Raw genomic sequence first — 26239 nt, 5'->3', positions numbered from 1 at the left:
CTGTTGAAAATCCCACAATACACCCACAAGGCTTATATACAAGGAGATGAACTAGATGACCCTTAGGGTCCCTGTTCTACTTGCCAAGTGGTATTTCTATGTTGACCATTAATCACTGAATAAGTACCTGCAAAGTATTTTACAGATATTTTAGAAGACATTAGAAACAATAGACATGACATCATCTAAGATGTTAGCAGACAGACACAAGCAAATAGCTGGGTATTTTCCTCTGTGATCTCAAGCAAGAAATATAGTTTACTACACCATAACATATTCACAGAATAATAATGGTACTCTGTCGCTAGCTAATCACATCTGAAAATGCCTTTCTCTTTTGTTTGATCCTTGTGTTCTTCTTAAAAAAAACTGAAACTCATTATTCATCACTTCAATACGTTGGGCAAAATCTAGATTTAAATAAAAACTGGATGGCTTCTTATCTGAGAAGGCAGGTATACAGTTATTCAATGAAAATGTTTCAACAACACAGACATCTGACAACAGATGTGTCACTAACACTGAGTTTATACATTATTGAATTCTTTAACATTCAAACAAGAGCCAGTCTATGCCTTTTCAGTTCCAAATACAGACCCTGGCGAAGGAATGCTTTCCTGGCCGTGACAGCATGCTTACTGATCATACCCCAAACCTAAGAACTATAGTAATTATCAAATGCTACTGAGATGGCATGCTCCATTAATCTCAAGAACAGTGCAACATTGAGGGATACCCATTACCATAAATTTAAAAAACTCTGCGGGTGAATAAATGAGAACTAGATAATTAAGCAAGCTTGTTATCACATTTATTACCCCAGTTAGTTTAGCCTACTAGCAGTTCCACAATCAATGAAGGAATATATCTCAAACAGGAAACACAGGTCACAAGGTCAGACTATACATCTATCAGTATTCTGTACTATGAATGGCAGTTCTCCTTGGTCTGCAGTACAGTGATGTCTTCCACATTACCTGCACCCTAATCCTTGAAGTTGCTAATGCAAGAGACGGAACCTGGGCCCTTTAAAAAAACAAAAAAACCCAAAACGCTTCATTACTGAAGTAATGAGCTATGTCTCTCCCCAAACACTTACAATACTATTAACTGAACCTATGGCCACTAAAAACCCTGGGGTGTGTACTAGTCCTTAGGTCAACAAAATCCCAAACCTTTCTCTTTTGAGGTTTCCCATAGTTTTGGAATCTTGTGGGTAAGAAAAACTTAGAAGGAACACAGCTGTTACAGGAAGAGAACCAATAAACCCTGCTGTGTAAATCCAGTACAGTGGGATTGCAACTTATGCAAGGGTTATGTTCCAGAGGATAGTGTAAAAAGCCAAAATTGTTTTAACTTTGGAATTGCCCCCATGTGACCATCCCTACCTTTCCAAAGCCAGTGTGTCAAGCAGGCCTTGGCCTCCGCCCCAACACGCATGGTGGAGAGCTTTTAAGCTTTTTGTCTTGCTTACTGGGCTCTGGAAGGCTCTCACAAGATCTCATGGGATCCTCCCAGAGTTAGAGCCTGGTAAGCAAGATTGAGAGCTTAAAAGTGTTTTCCACACCAGGAAAGAGCTTTTAAGCTCTGCGCCTTGCATGCGTTTAACTTCTGTGATATCAGCTGGTCAGCTGCCAAGCACATAAAGCTGCAATCATGCAAGTTAAATGTGTGCGTGTTGCAAGGCGACTGTATTTATACACAACTCTTTGTCCACATATTTACTGCTCCCATAAACAGGCGCAAGTGCTGCTGAAGGCAAGAGAGCTACATCAATTCATATGACATTTATGTGATTTAACAGATGATTCACCTTTCTCGTTTTTTCAAGAATTAGAATTTCATTAATGCCACTTGAATTGTCTCACAATCACGGGGCAAATATGATATGCTCATCACTGCACACTTTGGCCAAAATTCAAAAACAGGCAATGCAGGACCATGGGAAATTGGAAACTCACCAAGGCTATTCCCACCAAGCAAAGCCTCACCCTGCTCTTGTGCAGCAGCTCACTTGTGGACATGTCATTCCAGAAAAGCAAAGGGAAGCTTTTCTAGGAGGGAAAGGCTTAGCAAGTTAGATTCAGTTCTCAGGCCCTACGTCCTCGGCCCAAACTGTCAAAACTGCTGTAACTCATCAAAAATAGCACGGTCCCATCCCATCAAGAGGTAGCTCCAGTTATGTGAAAAGCATGTGAACACATTCACCTTCACTCTACAGTTATGCTGGTATGCTGAGAAATGAGAAAAAGAAGGGCTGTCAGTCTGCTGGGGATTACCACCTCATGTAAGGTAAGAACTTGAAAGCTGACTTGGTGGACACACCAGAAGACATGGAACCTAAAAAGCCAGGGAGCCCAGAAGCAAAGTAGCTTAATGGGTGAGAACAGAGTTGACAGTAAACAGCAGTGTCCCACCCACAGGCCCCCTTGGCTCACAAGACCATTTTCCCCAATCCATGCCCACCTGCACCATCCCTGATGACATATGTGATATCAGGTGATTGGTGGGTAAAGACGTAGTTACAAAGAAACAATCAGGAGCTTAAAGTGCAAGACTTGCTGCCAGGACCCTACAGCTGATTGGTGCTGCCAGCAAGCCCCACTGAGATCAGCTGAACTAACTTCCTAGTACACTCAATGAGACTCATTCTGTCGGTGCTTAGATTGAACCCTTTGAAGACCTGCTGTTAACACCAATCAGTTCATCAGCACTAAGAGTGAGCCCTTTTGAGATTGCCCCATCCACCAGTCATGGTTTGCCCAACATCTGGCCTGATGCTTGGGTCCATGAGCTATAGGAACTTAATCCATGGGCAATTAAAAGAGACTGAGACTAGAGGAAAAGACCCTGGCATTGAGGCCTAGGAACCTAAGGGGTTCAGGGTTGCCATTCAAGACTCTGGAACTTTCTTGGTCATTATGAGTTGCATATAAGGAAGAAATCTGCAAGCTACAGTGTGATTTGGAAAAGCTAAGCAGGCAGTGGGGTGGTATAATATGCTGAATTTCACATATTGATTTGAACTAGCCAGCTACATACTTCCTTTCACAATATTAAGAGCTATAAAAATAAGGAATTATTGGAGGGTTAACTTTATTACCCCTTTTAATTAATGTTAGTTGATATAAGAGTCCCAGGGCTAAACAACAGGGTAAGAACTCTGCTGAGTAGTGAGATGTTTGCCCCCCAAATCAACTTACTGAAAATCCCCCAAACTCTCCAAGTAGTCTATCTTAATACTATAGGTGTAATGGCTGCACAGCCCCCCTCCCCTTCTCCAAAGAAGAAATAAAAACAACTTTAGGTGGAGGTTCCCAGTGAAGGCCCATCAGGCCTCTCCAGAGGAAATGATGTTCCATGATCACCGCTGCTCTTATGAATCATTTCCTGCCACAGAATAAGCTTGCTGGGCCTCTCTTCTCTCTGCTGGAGCCCTCTATCAGTCGCCCAACAAATAAGGCTGTTTTTTCCTAGGGAAAGCAATAGACTGTGGTATACGGAAGGTTGGATGTGAACAGAATTAAGACACTATGCCCACCTTGCGTCTGTGTACTGCAGTTCAAACAGGGTTAATCCCATAACTGAGTGGCCCTGCACTGAATGTTTGCCCCCATCCTTAATGGAAACTTTTTTTAAAAAATAAACGTTGGAATTCAAAGATGCATATAAACCTGCAATGCTTATCTACAGCAGGGATTTCCCTCCCTTTTCTCCCCTCATGTCTCCCCCCGCCCCCGCCCCCCAACTGGTTTGAGTGGGGATTAGGAGAACCTGCTGAATAGTACATGGGGGAAGGAAGGGTGATCATTCTGTCTAGCAAGCTGATATGCTTGTGCAGATGGAACATTTGTAATAGTGTGATGTTGAATTCCACCCTATGGAACTAATTTCAGCTGCTCCCATTTCAGGAGTTTCAATTCTAGTACGAGGTACTAGCAACTGTAATCAGCTGCTGATTAGTCATTCTCAGACTTGCCTTGGTCCAAAATCATTCCCATTCTCATCTGTAAAATCAAGAGTATCAATGCACCTTATATAATATATAACACCATTTTGGGGGGGAAAGCATTTCATTCAGTTGTAACAGAAAGAATAATACATATACACTTTTATTTTATTTTATTTTATTTTATTTTATTTCACAAGGGGTTCTTAATATGTTAGATGTGATTCAAGAGTTAGAAATAAAGAGCTCTTCCATCTACTGTAGCCAATTCAAGTCAAAGATGCAGTGTCTGTACTAATTATCACAAAGAGCCAACTGGCTGTTGGATAGACAAGTAACCATAGCAACCCAGCCTAGATATCACTCATACAAATTACACCAGAGACGTTTCTAGTGGATCCATCCTGAAGCCAAAGTGGTCACATAAAGGTGAGGACATTTTTCAAGGACGTTTCATAGCAAGCCGATTGGCAATGACAGCAGAATCTGCTCACAGTAACCACCACAATAAATTTCAATTTTGCTTTATCATAGTGTCATGAGGTATCCAGTGAACCCTGTTTATTGTATCTATAGAACTGATTATCTCTAGTAATAGAACTGCCCAGTATGTGCTGCACACAAAGAGATGGAAAAACTGAGAAATTTTATATCCTGCGTTGTGTGAATAGTTGCACAAAAGTCTTTAAAGCTGTGAATCCCTAACAGTCCATGTAAACAAGGGAAACTTTGTTTTCATTTACCAAGTAGCTGGCATAAAAGTGATTTCAACTGTTCAGATTAGAAAAGTTGTGTGTGTCTATATGTGTATGTATGCACAAGTTGCTGTTTTAATCCCAGCATTTTAAACAGAATATTAAAAAACACAATATGATAGTAATTTATTTGAGTATTTGTATACTACAATTTCAGCCCTCTCAACGTGGTTCAGTTTTATTAAACTGACCTGGGTTTACACTGAAAATCATATTAAAATACAAGACATTAAAGACCTCTGTCGTGAAGAAGTTGGTCTGTACAGATACGTTTTAATGCTCAAATACATTCCTTCTAAGTATAGAATAGACAATCAGCGGAAGTGGTCAACATAATTGTTGAACCACAGTTCCTATCATCTTTGATCAATCCAGCTATGCTGGATTGAATCTAATAGCACCTGGAGGACACCATGTTGGCTACCCTTAATCTATGGTGTCTAATATCCTTGCATCACATACCACTTGGTATAATCAAATTTTGCAGGATGTAACACACCACACTCAGTAAGGTTAATGATGCAGAACTCAAATATGGGGTCTATCATTATGTAAAGTGATGCAACCACCAAAAGCAGCCAATTCTGGATGGTGGCAGCAGTCCTCTGGCTGTTCCTCCTGGCCATGCCCTTATGCTGGAGGGCACAACTGCATGTGTCATGCACTCCAATAAAATAGCTTGCTGCCCTCAGGTGCAGTGAAGAACACTATTCTGTTGGCTATACTGAAATAAATTTCAGCAACCAGTCCATTCATCTTCTCTATATGGACCATCTTGTCCTCTACTTCAGGCAGCTAAATGTCATGGGCTGGCCCTGGCTCTCAGAGCATGAGATTGGGTTCAGATACCCACATGCAAATGAGACCCTGCAAATGAAAGTGGAGCAAGTAGCAATGTTGTGTGCAGTGTTGGACCTAAATGTACAATTCCAAACTCAGTTCTTAGCATATATTTTTCTTCTTGTAGTGATGATATTGCAACACGTTTAAGATCTGGGTTACCAAATCCCTTCACACAAATATCTCAGAACTCTACAGCAGGTAGCACCCAGTTGTTGAAACAGTAATGTTGGATTACAAGAGAAACAGAATCTCTCTGGATTATGGAGGACACTGTAAGGATAAACTGGCTCTAAATTCCCTTTACTATGATGCTGACAACATACCAGGAACATCAATATACCTGAATATCAGCCACAACAATGTCACCTGGCTACTAAATTACTTAATACCCTTGGGCCACTCACTATTTCACATTTGCAAAGGAACTTTGGAAGTTCCTTTCTTCCTAACTTAAACTGCTGCTCCCATGAAGTAAAATGCTCTTGTATTCAAATCATCTAGCCATTTGCATTTACAGTGATCAAAAACATTTTACCAATATATATTTAGTTCAAAAGTTATAGATTTGGTTTTCCTTCTGTAGCTGTTAGAATGACAGTCTGTTGCACAAGGAGAACAACAGCACTGAATTATCAGCAACTGCAGACTAAAGGGCTAACCTGCTGTAAAGATGCATCTATAATGGTACATATTGATGTATGGTGTATATGCAGCCTGATACGCACACTGGTCTCCTTACGATGAATTCAGCTGGCTCAGTTAAACGTTTCCAACATTGTAGTTCAGTACTAAAAAGCTGAGACTTCTTCCCTGAAGACTAATTATCTTATCGTGATGTCCTAATCCAATAATGTTCTCCTCTTTTCATTCTTATTGCAGGTATCTATTTTTGCATCCATTCACATAACAAGCTTCTTTTGGTTTCACGGATCATCCTAAGCATGAAATAAGTAAATCGGCATATGACACAGCTCTCTCCAAGATTTGGAGATGATAAACTAGCTATTCTGTTGAGTGAGGCATGGATGCTTGTTGACTTGGCAGCTGCTCTGCATTCAATGATTCATTTTCATTTCAGGACAATCACATATGTATTGTTCATTTCAATTTTTGGAGACTATTAGCTTTTCTAAATACAGCATCTTAAAAAGCAGAGACATCACCTTGCCAACAAAGGTCCGTATAGTAAAAGCTATGGTTTTCCCAGTAGTGATATAGGGAAGTGAGAGCTGGACCATACAGAAGGCTGATCGCCAAAGAATTGATGCTTTTGAATTAAGGTGCTGGAGGAGACTCTTGAGAGTCCCATGGACTGCAAGAAGATCAAACCTATCCATTCTTAAGGAAATCAGCCCTGAGTGCTCACTGGAAGGACAGATCCTGAAGATGAGACTCCAATACTTTGGCCACATCATGAGAAGAGAAGACTCCCTGGAAAAGACCCTGATGTTGGGAAAGATGGAGGACACAAGGAGAAGGGTTGGATAGTGTTCTCAAAGCTACCAGCATGACCAAACTGCAGGAGGCAGTGGAAGACAGGAGTGCCTGGCGTGCTCTGGTCCATGGGGTCACAAAGAGTCAGACACGACTAAATGACTAAACAACAACAAAAGCTATGTAGACACAGATATACCGGTCTCCTGTCTCCCTGACATGACTGAAAATGTCTTCCCATCTCTCAACACCATTGATGCCAGCTTGGCATATGATTACAGTGCACATCATTTGACGTGTAGGTGGGATACATAACAGTATTCACCCCTATACTCATGCCATCACGGTACACATCACTGGGTGTTCCACAGCCAAACTCTTTGACCTAATTTTTCCACTTAGCTGGATCCAGGAAGTTTCGGCCTCTAACCTTTCACTTGCCTTTTTCATTCCTTTTGCTATTCTTCAGGTGACCAAATATCATTGTGTTGAGGACTGCTGATGTAGTCCCAGGGTAGCTGACCTGGTGCCCTTCATATATTGGACTACAATTCCCATCAGTCCCAGCCAGTGAGGCTAACTGACGTGGATGATGGGAGTATTAATCCAGAAATATCTGGAGTGCACCATGTTGACTACATCTGAAGTGGTCAGGTACCTCTTGTTACAAGGACTTTGCATTAACTATCTGTGCAAAGGTCTTTTGGTTAAGGAAGGAATCACTGGTGAACAGTGAGTATCCACATTCCGCTTGCCTTCTTTGTAAGCACTTAATACCATTCGTGTTCTTCTTAATCTGCTTGGAGATGCTACTGTATAAAAGCTTTTTCTGTATTATAAACTGTTGGAATTTTGCAATAGCTCATCTTCTGAAATCCATACCTCCCTTCACATCTTTGTTAAAGCAATATTATTCATGGCAAAGCTAAGGCAATGTTTGGAACAAGTCTATTATGCAGGCTGAAATTGTGCGGCTAGGCCAAAGGCACATTCTGTTGGGTATCTCCCTGTTATGAGCCTATCCTTAAAACAGTTTGGGGATTTCAAGGTGTCTGCAAATTTCTCTTTTAGCACACACAAACATTGAAAGAGGAAGCCAAGCAATGCAATCTGGGAATAAGGAACTGTGTCAATTGGTGAAATGAATTCAGCAACATTTAATCAAGAGAAATGAGATGGCAAGAGGAAATTATGGATTCATTACCAACATTTATTGCATTCATACATTGCCTTTCTTTGAAAGAAGTCAAGGTTGCATGGATATAATTCTCACATCCAGGCACTAAACCAGTTTAGACCTGCTTACGTTTAGCAAAATTGCTGCATCATCTTCCTTTAAACCACTCCATTTGAGAATTTGGGCCTTGTTTGTGTAGGTATCTGCATTTATCCTTTTTGAAAAGGGAAGTGGTTGTGGTCAGCTTACCGCCATACCACTTACCAACTTGGCAAAGAACCTTGAAAGAATTTCCTAACTGCTTTCCATATTTTGTGAAATGCAGTTGTACTGGCGAGTATGGGTTGCTACCGCACAATAGTCACAAAAGGAAGTGGCTTTAGCAATGCATGCATCAGCTAACCAACTGTGGCTGAAACAGACAAGGTCAGCTATGAATGTCAAATGATTGCGTTGGCAGTTTTACCATGTGAGGATGTGTAATTAAAGGAGAAGTCTTGAGATGGTAAGAACCTGAGATGTTGAGTAAACACGCAAACACAGTAATGTATTAATGCAACTGCCTGGTCCAAGTGAATGTGGATATAGTTCACAACAAGACTGTACTTGATTCTAGGAAGTCAAGCTCCGTATAGAGTGGAGTGTTCCATGTGCAGTGATTAATTCATTTTATTTATAATGTGCGTTTGATTTTCTTAAAAGCTATGACACACTTAATGTAAATCCTAAGCAATGTAGATATGTAAGTACAGCTAAAGGTACACTCCGGGTTCAGAGTTAACTTCTTCTGTAGGCACAGAATATGTCCAATTTTTTATTAACTCATGCTTTTTTGCTGCTGTTGGTGACCTAGCAATTAAAGTAATGGTTGGGTATCTTTTTTCCCATCCAAGGGTAACATTGTAATTCCTGCTACAGAAATAATATTCCACATACAAAACTTCAATTGTAATAATGGTAAAATAAGCTGCTTCCCAAAATTAGTCAATATGACATGTCGAGCTGAGAGGAAATAAAAACTTGAAGTTTGCAATCTTCCAATTTAAGAAGACGCACCACCATACAATTGCAAATGCCATTTTGCGAAACTATATGCTAGAGTGATTGTCACCTGAGCCATGCAAGCACCATTCATCATAAGCTTAAGACAGAAGGGTCAGTCCAAGTTAAATGAAGATGTCAGGCAGTGTGGTAGAAACAAGACAAACAACACTTGCTTTTCAAAAAGGACGACTAAACATCTGACTGAAATAAGAACTGACTCTGATCACTGACTGTACTGAACTGGTTTCACGTTGAAGAATTTAAGAAAAGTATTAAACTTGCGACACAACCCCACAAGTTACAGGCAACCTTTCTAACCTCTGTCATTTTGCATTTGAGTAATGAGTGGTTTGAAAATAACAGTTCACAAGAATCATTCCTACAAGTTCCTGACTTCAGAGAGGGGAGGGGGAGAAAGCAAGATATCTTGATGTCTGTTCAAACTGTGGGGAAATGGCAAAGTACTTACTTGCCTTATTTGCAATGCACCCTTCACTGAGGAGCTTATGGCAGCATATTTGGGGCTGTTTTCACCCTCACAACCACTGTGGAAGTAGGTTAGCTTGAAAGACTATAACCTGTATAAGCCTGCCCAATGTACTCTTAATGGCAGATCAGCGATTTCAAGACAAACATTCGCTATAGTAGTGTATTTAAGCTTGGGTTTCCAGATATTGTTGGACAACAACTCCCATAATCCTCAACCACTGGCTAAGCTGACTGAGGATGATAGGAGTAGTAACACAACAACACCTGGAAATTCAAACTTCAAGAAGCCTGCTCTGAAGCAAAGGAAATTAAATGTAGTGCCGCCAATATGTTTTCTAGATTCTAGATCCCATCAGGCCCAGCCAGCATGATGAATGATCAAGGAAAATGGGAGCTGGAGTCCAACAATATATGAAGGGTAACACATTGACTTTCCCTCCTCTACAGAATGTCAACACTATTTACACTACATCACCTGAGCTTTCAGAGGGCTAGCATATCCTGACAATGTCTGTTGCTGGTAATTCTAGAAGTCTCCCAAGCGGATTAACTATTTGGAAACATTCCAAACAGTTTGGAGAATTGTGGAAAGAGACCAGTATAGAAGTGCAAATGGAAAATGCCAACAGCTTTGTGAATTGCCAGATCTGGTGCAAGGGGACACAATGCAAAACCACTGTCTAACCTGAAAGCTGCACTTTTGAGGTAGCAGCTCAGAGTCAAACCATAATTTATTCACTGCTATTTATAGTAAATATGTGCTAGTTCTTGTCTAATGTAAAGAAACTGCTAGAAACTAGCATGAACATTATAAGTGGAGCATGCTACCTTTAATATCAAGAAATTCAAATGTCAAATTTAAATATAATTGTGTGCCTCTGAAGTAGAAGGAAAGTGTTTTCTAATGAAAATTAACAAACTGTGCCAGCAATTTTCACACAATATATTCTGACACTTTGGAAATCAATAAATAATTAGGATGCTGGTCAAAGCCAAACAGGCACACCAAGACACCTGTTCTCTCCTTGGCCATTTTCCCAATCACAATATTGTGCATGGACATTTTCTTCTGGAAATGCTCAATCCTAAGAACCTCATGAACATCAAAGCTCAGTAGGACCCAACCATACAATAAATATAACTCCCCTTAGAAATGAGCAGTTCACAAACTGCAGAATTCAAGGACCCAGAAGGAAAGGTTAATAATCCAAAATTTCCTAGGGGCAGAAGTGGCTAACTTTTTTGGTCTGCGGGCTGCTTTCAGCCTTGGACAACTTCCAATGGGCCATATGCCAGGAAGTGGGTGTGGTCAGCTGAAGTGGGTGTGGATTATGAAGAATGCTAATGTGGAATTCAAGTTCAATAGCAGAAGGTACAATACATTTTACAGTATGTTTGACTCTGCAAACATGCTAATGCGTAAGAACCCTTTTTTGCTAAGACAGTACAAGTCTCAACAAATTCATGTTCCTATTCCCACAGCTACATTGTCTCCGGAGAGTTAAATATTATAAACAGAGCTGACTGTATAAACACATAAATTGTTTTTCCCATTAATACGTGAGATTTTAAAATTATTTTTGACAGAGAAAGTAAAGACACAATAATGAAACGGTGACTCAAGTTAGTGGCTTATATCCAATACACTCCTTCACAAAGAAAAGAGAGCTTTCCCTTCACCCTACAATTTTTGTGCCACCTCCCATTCTGTTCTGGAGGGTCCCCAATTCTCCAGAGCAGATGTTTGTGGAGGAAGAGGCTGCAGGGGCAAGTGGTAAAAATTGCCTCTCATAGGATATAAGATACCTTGTACATAGCCAGACCATTGGTCAGACTGCCGACAGTTCACCAAGGTTTCAGAAAGAAGATTTTTTCACAGCCCTGCCTGGAGATGATGTGAACTGAATTTGGGATTATTTGCATGCAAAGCATGTACTCTACCACAGAGCTACAAACAGTCTCACCTACTGAGCTAAAGATTCCCCTCCATTCCATGAGTGAGACCCCAAATGTAAGGATCCAACCAAATGAAATTTGGTAGGATAAAGGATAAAAATTGGGGCAAGAAACTGGCTTATACAGCTAAGGGTTGTAGCCAAACATGTCACTCAGCTGACAATAAGGCTTGCATCAACAGAACTCAGAGAGAAGCATTATTTGACCATTTCCCATATAAACCTCTGAATCTGTTCCAAAAGGTACAAGGGCCCTCCAGAACAGATTTACAGGGGGTGCAGAGAGAGGGGGAATCATTGCATATTGCTTCCTTCCCCATTCTACTGATGGAAACCTCACTCTCACCTGTGTCCACATAGCCCAGCACTTTCTACTTGATTAGCAGCAACTTTCCTGGTATTGAGGTAGAGATGTCTTCCGCAGCCCATCTACTCAGGGACTGCAACCTCTAGCCTTAAACATGCTAAGTTTCTGCCAGCTTTTTTTTATTATTCATAACAGTGTATTTCTTAAAATGTTTCAGCCTCTAAGAATTGATTCTGTGTGGTTTTTAATCTAACATCTTAAAATAAGAATCATTCAAGGCCTGGATGGGAAACCTCTGGCCCACAGACCCAATTAGGCCTGGAATGGGTCCTAATTTGGCTTGTGAAGCTGTTCCTCACAAACAGCCCCTCCTGCCATACACCTGACATCCTGTGGGACTCAGTGTCTGTCCCAGGGAGCCCCAATGGGATCAGCTGCACTGCAGTGGGAAATGGAGGTTTCAAAGGTGTTTGTTGTAACTGGCAAATGCCTGTTTGGCAGAGACAACAAACCGCTTTGAAGGTGCGTTCCTGTGGCCGATCACGCACCTTCAAAGGAAATTGCTGTATGAACGGTGGTTTCAGCAATCTCATTAGAACACTGACATGTGTCACCTGCTTGACATCATTGCAATGTTGTGTGACTGGCCAGAAAGTGATCCCACACACTGTAAAAGTTGACCTGAAGGGAGTAGGGGAAGTTAGAATCCAGCCCACTGACTAGATCTACTTTCCTACCTCTGATTCAAGGGGTCAACAATTTGTAGGTTCCAGCTTCCTCATCTGTCAGTGAGGAATCTGCCCAAATTAAAATAAAGAAAAATAAAAAGCTAACCTAACAGAGGATATGATTATGGTTCGTACCAGTCCAGAGATCATGCAGAGTGAATTCGCTTCACAGTAAAATTTTCTGAGATTTAATGACATTCTATTTTTAATTTTGTGGAACTTAATGGGTTGGACTAAGACCCATAACATGCTTAGAGCAGACCCAATGAAATCAGCAAGACTTAGGATACTCAATGGGCCTATTTGAAGCATAACTTTAGCCTGGATCTAACACCCTGAACAAATATTTGAATACTGCTATTTAAATACTATAGGTGTTTAAATTTCTCACCCCTTTTCAACTGTCTCTCTATTGGTGCAGAATATTTCCACAACAGGCATGTTGCCTGGATTTTGAATTATTAGATACCTTGCATCCAGCATGTGACCGGGTTTTCATTAATGGAGTTGTGGTGCACAGCTCAATGGCTTCTGGCTCATGGAAGATCACTGTGGGGAGAGGTTCCTTCCGAAGGGTCAAGACATTTAGCTTAGTCTTCAACATGGTCTGAAAGTGCTAAATGAAAACAGAATAAAAAAAGACAGAAGATTTTATTTTATTTTGCAGAATTTATGTGTTTAAATTCAAGACAACGAACGTGAAGGTCAATATTTCTACCTGACTTGTTCTAATGATCTGTGCAGTGACATGGAAACAATGCTGGAAGGAATGAAAACTGCTTTAAGTTCATGTAAAAATCCAAGATAGGGAGGTTTGAAATATATGCTTTTCTTTTTCATTTTTCAAATTACAAATGAAGAGAGAGAGGAAGAGAGAAAATACATAACACAGGACATTGAAAAGATTGGTTTGGATCCAAACCTACTCTTGTGAAAGTAGAATGCTCTTGAGCTCATGGAAGGTAGCCCTCTGATTTCCATCAATTCCCCCTTTCCTCTGTAGTCCTCTATGCCATATCTTACATTGTTATGGATCAGGAGCAGCCTTCTGGGGCCACAGAAAGCTTTAGTGAGGAAGAAGGGACAGGAAAACCAGACTAACTCCATTCGTAGCTCTGCAGACAGACTCTGCCATTTCCTTGTTTCCTTCCTTCTGGAGTGATTCCACTAAGCAGCTGAGCAGCCCTTCCAATGACCTCCTCCATCCCTACCCCTCCCCACTCCTCTGATCAGTGGGAAATAGTTCACTAGAGGGGGACATGGGCCTGAGAAGACTGGGGACTAGGGAGAGGTTAGCAAGCCAAACAAGAAAGCCCTGTTAGGTTGCATCTGGTCCCAAAACTGGGAGCTTCCCACCTCTATGGTCTATATATATATTTGTAGATAAATCAAATATTTCAAAATACCATATGTCTCCTGCAATCACTCTTTCAAAAGGAAGTCAAGCTCAAGATTTTCACCACTCATGGTAGTGGTCAAGGCCAGATTTAGGTTTGATGAGGCCCTAAGCTACTGAAGGTAATGTCTAGCTGTCCTTTGTCAACAACAAAGTGCCGCTGTTTTTTTGTGTTGAATATATGCTATATGGTCATTTATGGACCTTGTTGTTGTTGTTGTTGTTTAGTCGTTTAGTCGTGTCCGACTCTTCGTGACCCCATGGAATCTAAAGGCATTTGCACATAACAAAATATGTATTTTATCAAAGTAATTGTTGAACTGAAATACAATTAAGAAGAAGTATCCAGATTTCTTTCCTTAAAAAAAATTTTGGGGCCCCAAGAGAGTGGGCCCTAAGCTATAGCTTGTTTAGCTTATACGTAAATCCGGCACTGGTGGTGGTAAGCACATAACATTATGCATTCTCAGGTTCACTTTCTCCAAGAACTTCCCACCATTCAAAAGGGCCTTTAAACTACCAATCCATCACCAATCAACACTTTATTACGGTCACAGACCAGCAAAAGGAGGGAGGGGTACAGTCATTTAAAATCTATTTTTAAGAAACCACTAAAATGAGTTAAAAAAGAAAATATATATAAAAGTCCATAAGAATCCAAAAGAAGCAAAGAAAGTCTAAAAGAAGGGTTAGGAACATCAGACAAGAGTGAAAGAGCGCAAAGGCTAGTATATATAAGACCACAGCTATCAGTCTACAGAGCACTCCAATATGAGTGTTCATTATATCTAGTTTGTGGCACAGGGCATCAAAGGCATGCTGCGTGTCTGAGTGCCCATGCAATCTACCTGCACTGAATAACTTTCCACAGAATATGCACTTCAATGTGCAATGTGTGCATTTCACCAAAAGCAATGCAGCTCCAGCAGGCAGCATCCACACTTTGGTATGTCTTCAAGTTTAAGTCTACAAACTACACGGTTATATATTTTTTTTCAGTGTCCCCCATCTACTTTTGTTTTATGTAATCACAGATGTCCCACGGATGCTTTATTTACAAAGGCCATGTAATAAGAATTCTTTATACAAATTTCACAAGAAGTTCTCAGCAACAAACAATTAGCATACTTTACATAAACACAATATTGGTGAACCCGGCAAAACAGTATGAAAAGTTATTGAATGAAAAGTTAACCACAAACGAAAATAAATAAAAACCATAAACATGAAAAGTGTGCATAAGTAATAGCTGCTTTGCCATCCTACTCATGTATCATGCTACATCATGGGTAGGCAAACTAAGGCCCGGGGGCCGGATCTGGCCCAATTGCCTTCTAAATCCGGCCCACGGACGATCTGGGAATCAGCGTGTTTTTACATGAGTAGAATGTGTCCTTTTATTTAAAATGCATCTCTGGGTTATTTGTGGGGCATAGGAATTCGTTCGGTTTTTTTCTTTCAAAATATAGTCCGGCCCCCCACAAGGTCTGAGGGACAATGGACCGGCCCCCTGCTGAAAAAGTTTGCTGACCCCTGTGATACATAGGTGCACCAATATTTCCTTACTGTTTGTACAAGCAGTTCAGTTTCCAAAAAACTTCCACAACAGTAAGGAAATGATTAAGGTTGCTGTTAATTCAATACACTGAAATTAGTTCGAAGATATTTCCCATCAAATTTACAAGTCAGCAGTTGATACTAAATTCTTTCCTTGTCACACATTTTGCTTGCCATCCTTTTCTCATACACTTGGCTTGTTCTGATCTTAACTTATATGTCCAGACCAGACCTAATTTTGGTAGTGATTCATAAGACTGAGAGCAGCCATTGCCAGAGCTAGGCTGCATAACTACTAATATAATCTTCTCTCATCTTCCCAATTTTAAACTAGAAAAATTATATGGAAGAAGATTCAGAAGCAAACAAGCACATTTATATTATCAGTTAGTCCCCTGTTGAACTTCATGTGCTTGACAAAAACATTTCTATTTCAGCAGGCATTTTTAAGTAAGCTTTCTGTTTTATTATGATTTTAATTGATTTTGCCCATTGAATGATTTTTGTAATCTTATGAACACTGCTTAAAAACTTCAGCGATTAAGCGGTATAAAAGTAGTTGTTGAGGATTCCTTCTAGCAGTGGTGAAAGTGGATGTGCACCTTAGACATTGTATGGTGAGAGCATATGCACCTATGACCACTGCCAGTACCAGGCTATTTTGCACCATAGGCAAGCCACACACCCAAAATGCTAACATCAGTTTTCAAAAACATTTTCTGTGGGGAGTAAATTGTGCAGATGGGACACTGTCACAGTACACATGATGCACATGCATTATATGCTACCTGAAATACATAGTTGAGGAAATAATTACTACTACTAATAATAATAATATTTATACCCCACCCATCTGGCTGTGTTTCCCCAGTCACTCAAGGCAGCTTACAGCACATAAAAATTGTAAAGCATTAGGCATTGAAAATTTCCCGATACAGGGTTGCCTTCAGATGTCTTCTAAACGTCAGATAGTTGGTTTATTTCCTTGACATCTGATGGGAGGACGTTCCACACGGCGGGTGCCACTGAGAAGGCCCTCTGCCTGGTTCCCTGTAACTTAACTTCTCGCAGTGAGAAAACTGCCAGACGGCCTTTGGAGCTGGACCTCAGTGTCCGGGCTGAAAGATGAGGGTGGAAACGCTCCTTCAGGTATACTGGACCAAGCTCATTTAGGGCTTTAAAGGTCAGCACCAACTTTGAATTGTGCTTGGAAATGTACTGGGAGCCAATGTAGGTCTTTCAGGATATGTGTTATATGGCCTCAGTGGCCACTCCCAATCACTAGGATGGGCAAGGATCAAGGAGACAGGTAGTCAGTTTCACTCATCCAAGCAGCCTGTCCACATCCTCGGAGATAACAGATTGGAACTGATCCCATGCAACTTGACTAGACAGGACTCTAGCACTCTCCTGCCCCGGCCCTGCTACCACAATGGAGTCTAGCTCTTTCTGAATCTGAGTGACTTTATCTGAAAAAAACTGCAAAATCATTGCAGGAGATCTTGGGGTCCTCACCAGGCCCCAGTGGTGGAGGTGGTTCCATTATTAGACTGCCACCTAAAGGAGTCTCCTGCTGCTGCTTTCTGCAGATGCAATAGAGGCGGTGAAGAAGGTCCTCTTCACCATTACTATCACCAATTGCTGGCTTGACGTTCAGCTCTAACCCGTGTTCGGTCCAATTCAGAGTGAGTTTTCTGCCTCCAGAAATGGGCATACACCTGCTCCTCCAATCCACGAAGTAAAGCGGCAGCTGCTCAGCATTAGTATAAACCAGGCAGATGTCTGGGATTTGAAACATGAATATTAACTTATTTTGTAGGTTACTACCCACAGCAAATGTGTTGACTTTAATTCTGACTTTGAAAAGTTGTCCATTTACCTTGATAGTCAATGATAAAGTAATCACCAGTTCAACAGAATGTTTACATAATAATATGTACATTTTTAAATTACATAGCGTTTCATCTTCCCCACATTATCTACTCAGCCAGATCACATTTCACATATTTTGGTCTTTTGCTACTACTTTGATATGTAACTATTAGCCCCACTATCGCAGCTGAATGTATTTGGAAGGCAAACTGTTCCAACCAATACAGTCTTGTGCAATGTTATAAAGCCACAAATGAAGACAGGTAATACGTTGTACAGATAAGTGTAGCCAATTAGAGAAGAGAGCTATTTATATAGCTATGCTTACCGGTACTTTTCAACTATATAGCTTCATCTTGGCAGACTGGAGTATGGCCAAGGCAACCATGGCACAACTTTAGTTAGGGAGGGGAAAGGAAGAGGGAGATGCTTTTTGAGGAGATTAGGGAGGCACAGCTGCCAAGCTACTCCATATAAACACTAAAATGGAGTCTGAGGTGTCTTCCAGCTTCCACAGACAAAGAGAGACCAGCTTCTTAAGAAAACTAGCTGTTTATTCAGGATGTAAAACTACTGAAACCCAGCCTCTCATCAAAGTTAAAGCCATCTCCCCGCCCCCATACTCCGATTAGAAGGTAGATTTCCTTTATGGTCTTTATGGATTTTAGATGCATCATCCATATTTTCTTGGATGCCTTAATTTTATTCCCTCAGATCACCATCAGAATTTGGGTCAGGCGGGTAGAAGCAGGTTTCTACTATTGTATTACTTTTCTATAGATTTTGGCAATAATCTAAAGTAGTGAGTTAATCTTAAACAAGCCCAAGATCTGGTGCAGCACATGTTGCAAGATACATATGCTTTCGTATCACTCAGGAACAATAACTACAACTCCATCAAATTCAATGAAATGTTGGAGTGTAAAGTTGCCCAGCAAAGTCTGATTGTCTTGAAATATACATGCTTTTCCAAAGTGTTTCTGTAAATCCTCTAAACATGCATATAGAAAGATTACTGGATCAGATCTTTTACCATACAGAGTCATGAATCTCTCTGAACTAGTGAGCAAAAAGCTGGGGGAAAGAGATAGACTAATGCAAAAGAAGTTTCATGTTATGTGGAGTTCTGGCCCAGGGAGAATATCAATTTCATATTTTCTCAGCTACAAGCATTACGTAACATTGATTTAATTTTCAACTATTTTATTTCAGCATTTATAGTATCAGCTGAGAACAACCACATCTGGTTGTCAGGGCGGGAAAAATTAGTATCAATGAAGTTGCTATTGGAAACAAATGCAGAGGAACTGTTTTCTTCAAAGCTTCTTTGTGCATCTCTTACCAGTCATCACAAAGTAAAACCATCACTTTTTCAAGCATGGGGAAATGAAATTATATTGACTATCTAGGTTCAAGGAACAACAGACTTCATTTGTTTTAAAGCCCCATGCTTCTAAAATGGTCTAATATTTGCCTGATGTAATATAACACTTCATCATTTTGCAGAACAGCAAAGGTCCAAAGGCTCTTCAGCTTAAATAAGTATGCGAAACTTTGGGTAAATAATATAAAATAAAAATAGTAAGTGCCCAACTATGTTTTACTTCTTGTACCATACAAGTTTCAATTGCACAGTATACGTACAGCACTGGCATTGGTACTTCTTGGAACTGGGATGTGGGAATAGTGCATGAAGATGAAAAGGTCCTTATTTAAAGCGATGGCTTAAACCTTAAGCATGGAGAATTATTAGCAGCTCTGGAAGACAGACCACCTCAGCTCCAGAAAAAAAATTGTGGAATTCTACTGGTGACTTTGAAAAACCATCTAAAAATGGAGGTAGCATTGTGAAGCATAGAGGAATAAAGAAAATGTTAACAAGCTAGTCAAGATTACAGTTTCTCAGAAGCCTCCCAAAGAAGTCAAATTAAGAAATCACACAGAGATCAAATAACTCTAGCTAACATAGATATAAGGCTACATCTGTCTTAAGTCTAGGGGACAAGTTGTGCTACATGATGCTACAAGATATGTTTGGGTGTCTGAAAACCTACTGAGGGGAGAGTAGTTCCTAACAGCTGGGGCTGTATTGTATTCTATTAGGAGGGTCTTTTTCTATAAAGAAATTCACTGGCTAGGATCCAGAGTCAGAGGAAAGATAAAACAAGAGAAAGAAACTGACAACACAAGAAGTTGAGCATTCTCAAAGTCATCTGCTCTCCAAGCCGCTGAGAAAAATATAATAACAACATCCTGGTAAACTCAGGTGAAGGCTATGGTTCAATGAGTAAGAACATGAGCTTATGGTACTGCGTGTTGCAGATAAGTGTTTAATAGTTATTGTACTTGTTTCAAAATCATTAAAAATGTGTTAAAAATGTTTTATGATCCTGGACTTCAAAGAAACTAAAAGTTTGGGTGGGGGAGTGGTGTAACTTGTATTTGTCCCTGTCACCAAGTGTCCCAACTTCTCCTTTTCAAGGAATGATGCATTAACTTGAAGAATCAAAGGACTAGAGGAAATTGCACCATGAGCTCCTGCACAGAAGACCATTCTGCCAACATCTCCCTGACCTGAGGTCACATTGCCACTCACTTACTCTAGTCCCAAAACGCTGATGGGACCAATGTCTTCCCCATGCCTTAAGAGTATCAAACTGCTGAAACAAGCAAGGCCTAATTAACCAGAAGCACCTCATCCACTGGCGTGGAGAGTGGAACTAACTACCCAGACTGAGCTGTAGACTTATTTAAATCTTAGTCTGAGTTTATCTATTTCTGAAGTGCAACTAGTGAAAGGTCCACTCCAAGTTCGAGCTCTGAGAGGGGAGTTTGGAAGCCCATAGAAACACCTTTGTTAAATCAATTATTGTGAATGCCCTCACAAGGCTGTTTCTCAGCCAACACAGCACACCTTGGAGAACCAGTATGCAGTAGTGATTACAGTGTCAAACTAGGACCTGGGAGACCAGGGTGCAAATCCCCACTAAGCCATGAAGGTCACACCTTGGACCAGTCACTGTCTCTCAGCCTAACCTACCCCATAGGGTTGTTGTAGGGATTAAATGAGGGCAGGGAGACCCATGTACACCAGGTCCTTGAGCTCCCTGGAGAATTGGTGGGATATAGGTGCAATAAATAAATAATGTCCTTTCTAGTTAAATGAACCAACGCTGCAACCCTTTTCCTCAGTTGAGTCTCTTAAAATGCTGCAAAATTCAGTTGTTCCAGGGAGGTGACACTCTTGCTGCTCCATGGTGTCGGATTCCATCTTGCAGCCCTTCTGTCCCCCTAGCAGTTGTAGCACTTTAAGCAGACACAGCAAAGTCTTTTAACACAAACCTTGAAAAGTTTGTGGTAAGTACCATAACAGAAGTGCCAGAAAACATGGAACATTCATTGCTGTGAATGCACAAACAAAACATGGTGGCATTTATTGAGTTATGTGATAAATACAATCTACCTTCCACCTGCATACCTCTGATCACCTACTGCCATTTCTGGATATTTAAGAGACAGCTAATAGGAAGATAGAACAAAAGTATCTTAAAGTGGGTTTTTAAAAAATGCTCTCTTAACTGTATTTTGTTGACTTTTCCAAACACCACAAACCATCAACTCTCCAGAATACTATGACCTGTCCACATTTGTCTCTTCACCAGGTACTTGTGGGAAGGAACTTGCTGCTAAAAGCAAACAAGGCTAGTCAACCCTGAACTCTCTGGAAATAATTTCACTTATTTTGGGAAGGGGGTATCAAAAGAAACATACACAAGTAACAGCCAAAATTGGAGCAGGTGAAGGGAAATGGAATAGAGTGGCTAGAACACTGAACATCAGCAAGCCATGCTGCTACATTCTGTTACAGGTTCCACTCATTTTGAGAATTTGTATACCATTCTTCAGCAAAATGGGTCTCGGGGGAGTGGAGAGGAGTTTCACCACTGTACTTGAATGAATCATACTGTATACAGTGGACCCTCCGAATACAAATCAAATTCATTCCGGGGGTCTGTCCGCAACCCGAAAAGTCTGTAGGCAGAGGTGCCGCTTCTGCACATGCGCGCGCGGCAAAACCAGCAAAATGGGTCTTGGGGGAGTGGAGAGGAGTTTCACTGCTGTACTTGAATGAATCATATACAGTGGACCCTCCAGATACGAATTAAATTTGTTCCGAGGGTCCATCCACAACCTGAAAAGTCTGTAGGCAGAGGCGCTGCTTCTGTGCATGTGCGCACGGTGAAACCCAGAAGTATACACTTCCAGGTTTGCCGCGTTCATAACCCAAAAGTTACATATCCAGAGCGGTACATAACTAGAGGGTCCACTGTACAGGAAATGAGTCCCAATACCTATAGCAATGGAAATGGCCAACATAACATGAACATTTAAGAAAGGATTGCAGGACCTGGGAAGCTGTATACCTGTGAACCTCACTTAATTGATGGAAAGCATTTTAAAGGCCTGAATGCTAAATATAGAATGTGATCTGCTTCCAGGTTTCCCATGGGCATCTTTCAGGCTGGGAGAAAACAGGCATGCCTGAATAGACCTTTGCTCTGATGCAGCAGAACAGCTCTTATACACTTTGAAATGAAAGTTTTTTATAAGAAGTTGTTTCTGGTAAGTGGCCCACTAACAGCCTCTAGAAATTACTGCAGCAATAACCTCAAACATTATTATTTTTATTTTATCCATAAGTACTATTAATGAGTCCAGTTCAAAGGTCCAAATCAATGGACAGGCTTCCATTCATTTCAGCATGTTTTAAAATTAAGCTCTCAATACTATGAGTAGAATCTAGACTAGAAGGGACAGTCTGATGCCTCTGGATGCTGGCCTGCTTAAATATAGTGGATGTATTAAAACTGGCTCCAGAATGTCTCGTCTTTGGCACCGAAAGAAGAAAGTATTTCATAGTTAGCCAATTTACTTCAGAGCACTGCCTGTGCATCTAATATCCTTACCCCCTGTCCTCATCTAGGCTACGGAAATGTTGTCTAGATGGTTTGCCAAAGTTATACATATTTGAAAACCATTCAAATCTCGACATACTCCAGGAACCATCAGCTTAGTAAGTGCGGAAACAGTATTTACAGGACAGCCATATAGGAAAAACAAGTTGTGCTTCATTTCCAATCTGTACATAGCTGTTCCAGTCAGTCCAAGGGTAAAGCACGTCTCTGATGTAACCATTTACTGGCAAGTGTGCTGCAAAACTCTGAAAAATCCTCACTGAGAAGGACTTTACATATAGAGTTACAACTGCATCAGGGTTTCATGATTATGCCAACCACATAAGGGATTTTCTACATATATTCCCGAAATAACCAATTTCCTGGAATGTGCTGCCCCCATTGCTTACTGGCTCACATAGCCATAGCTCCTGGATATAGAAGAAAATATTTCTGCCCTGGAAGACTTCCAAGTTGCTTTAATGAAATTTGCAGTTCATAATCTTTTTAAAAGTTTATGATAATTTATTAGTTAATAAACTTCAAAGTTGATATCTTCACTGTGGTTCTGGAATACTGCTTTAGTAGCCAAATCCATACTCGGCTTTCTAAAATGCTAGGATTCTTAACAGCTAGATTTTAAAATGCAGCTTTAATCATCTACAATATGCAAGGGTACATGTTCATAATTATTCCTTATGGGCTGAGAAACAAAAAGATAGAAAACCCATGTTTCTATGTGAGCAGCACCAACTTATAATTTGGACAGACTGAGTAAAAGAAAGTGCTGTTTATTAAAACCATAAACTTAGCTGCAACCAGTTCTTTCACACACACAACCAATACAGCTTATTTAGCTCAGGAATTGTCTCAGTTCAGTTTAAACTGTCCATTCAGCAATTCTGAGAATGTTTCACAATACTATGGGCTCACTTATTCATAAACAAATCATTAACATTCTTGACATAAATCCATAGTTTGCAGCAATTCCCAGCTATGATCATGTTTTACTACATTTGCTTGGCCCTTTATGAATGGCAGTTTTGTTTGATATAAACCATCTTCAAGGAACAAGACCACAAATTATGTATTGTGAGAAAGTGGTCGGTGTGAACAGCTTGCACACAAACAACGGCCTCATTATCAAGGGTGGAAGATGCCAGGAAGTTCTCCTGCTCAAGTTACCTCTTCTGTGCACTTCACACTTCCCCACTCAATCCAAATGGGGTCATATAAGAGAACACCCCTGTGGCAGTCCTTACAGTTCAACTGCTAAAATCCCAAGTATACTCTGTGATATTATCATGGCAAACTTTCTGAATTGAGTTATACTTTGGATTAAAGCATCAATGAACACAATTTCCATGTGTACTTTTTCTTCTTCTTAATTTTACTACCTAAAGATATCTCACAAGAAAAAATGGCAAAGATCTCAAAAACCAAGTAGCATGCTGCCACAATATCAAAACTTCCCACATCTTTAAACAGAGAAGATCCTGTTCTTTTCTCCACTTCTAGGCATCTCTGGGACCTCCCCTTTGCTGCCTGTCCTTCTTCTGTGTTTTGGTCATGAGTGGGGCATTTTCCAGGAAGTGTGGGAACTGGTGTAATGTGCTTTTTCATAGATTAGAATGCAAAACAAACAAACAAACGAAACCCTTTAAAATAAAAAGTTACTTTACCTATTGTACAAAAAGGTAGTTTGAACCCAGTAATAGTAACTCCAAGTTTCAATGTTCAGTTTAAATAGCCATTTCTCAACTACTTAAAAATAACAGAGTGTTGAATAATACTGTTTGTAAATGAAAAACATACATATCTAGTAGACTGATTAGATGGTTTGAGATAGAACCTATCCAGCAAAGAAATATTTAGCTCAGTAAAATAATAAATTCAGGGTCTTTGAGAAAAGCACTTGCCTAAACAAATGTTATACTATTAAGACTTCTTCCTGAAAAAGCACTCTTGTGTATCTTCTGATTTTAATAGCCTCTCCATTAGGGATATAAGAAGGCATCATTTTCCTTTCCACCATTTATTCATCGCATGCAGCACTGTTTTGTTCCACCCAAAACTGCATAATTCATCTTACTGCCTGCTGTGGCGGAATTACTAACTTACATAATTTACGTAACTAATTATGTAAACTACATAAGTTACGCTGTCATTACATTACGTTATTCCACCCCATTCATTTCAATGCAAAGGAAACACAATGCAAATTGGGAGGTGGATAGAAATGGAATCAACTGCAAATCATTTACGTACTGCAAACAACAGCAGCAGCAAATACCAATCATATTCACTGGATTGATTTCTGTTCTGGACATGGAACAAACAAACAAACATGGCCATTTCTGTTTCCATTTCAGTTTTCGTTGGAATTCTCCAATCTCCATAGTCAGCACTGGTGTAGCAAGGCCACTTACAAACTGTTGGGGAAAATGGTTTTTTGAGGACCCCTTTCAAAAGTGTTATAAATGTTATAAAGTCTACTTCCACCCCAACACAAAGCTCCTCCCAGTCTAGCCATCCACACATTTGTGTGGAGGTCTGAGGCAGGGGAGCATTCGCACATAGACCTCTACAAGTAGTGCCTCCCTCCAGAAAGATGTCACTAGACTACAGTGCCCATCATCCCTGATCACTTACCATGCTGACTAGGGCTGATGGGAGTTGGAGTCCAACAACATTTGGAGGGCCAGTGGCTCCCCATTCTTGTTCTACAACCCTGCACAAACACCTCCACACCTCAAGCGTGGATGACAGGGATGGGGCTACAGCTGCCATCCTTCAGCTCCTTTCTTCACTTGTTACCCCTTCACGTAAATAAAGAGTGAAAGGGACCAGTGTGCACACATTTCTAAATGCAAATCTACAGTGGCGAAAGGAAGTCTGCCTTTTCCCTTTCATTCTTTTAGCATGTAATTAAAAAGGAGGCACAACAGAGCTTGGCTGCTCCATTTTCTCTCCCAGCTTCTGTTTAAGAAGCAGTCTACATATGAAGTTAAGATGCCCATAATGCTTCCTTCCATCCTATCCCTATGTTCTAATAAAGGCTGAAGGGAAATACACTGTAAATATTTATTTTTCTCACAGATGTACTGAATACAAGCAGAGTCTTTAGAAGGAGAGGATGTGATCCAGTGCCAGCTCAAGCCAGTACAAAGACACTGATTGACTTCAACAGACTCAAATTAAACTTTAGAAGCACCATGACTTCCTCCAACAGAAGCCATTTTCACATCTTCTATTCATTGAGTTCTGTGGTGCCTTTCTGCATTCCTAAGGCCTCTACCACCCTCAAAGCAAATAAATAGCAGACATCGGGGGGGGACATGTACTTATTGATATGAATTTACTAATTACAATGGAATGCCAAAGTTTACCATATTTCATAGTAGCCCACTGCATGTGTGTGCAGGCATGCACACATGTTGGGCAAAGAGAGGAGTCTTGCCAGATGTTGGGTAAGACTCATTTTGGTTTCAATATGCACATGAGCAGCAGTTTTTCCAAACCTTTTATGGGTGTGGCAGAAGGTCCATAGGTACTCAGCCCAGAAAATCCTGTAGGCATCCCATATTCAGAGCACATCATGGCAGCATCAGCCAGATGTTTTTCCCCTCCTAAAGTTAACCTATTTTTTCATCTTTACATATAAATTAACACATGCAAGTTTGGACCATTGACTCATGCCCCAAGTTTTTTTAACTTCCTAGCAACACCCCTGCATGCAATCTTTTTGTTCTTCCATTCACATTAGCCACAATTAAGC

The 26239-nt window shown here is 40.5% G+C and overlaps 1 protein-coding gene across 1 annotated transcript in view; it reads right to left on the bottom strand.

Annotated features, from left to right (window-relative positions):
• The window catches only part of PID1 (phosphotyrosine interaction domain containing 1), an 87873-nt gene that overhangs the window by 43830 nt on the left and 17804 nt on the right, over positions 1-26239 (bottom strand). The window contains exon 2 of the mRNA XM_083613973.1: positions 13151-13297. Coding sequence (XP_083470099.1) covers positions 13151-13297 — 147 coding nt within the window. The remainder of the gene's footprint in view (positions 1-13150; positions 13298-26239) is intronic.

The sequence above is a fragment of the Podarcis filfolensis genome (genome assembly GCF_964270895.1).
Source record: "Podarcis filfolensis genome assembly, chromosome: 5".
Classification (NCBI taxonomy): domain Eukaryota; kingdom Metazoa; phylum Chordata; class Lepidosauria; order Squamata; family Lacertidae; genus Podarcis; species Podarcis filfolensis.
The sequence above is the reverse complement of the archived record's forward strand: the minus strand, read 5'-3'. Positions and strand labels throughout refer to the sequence as shown.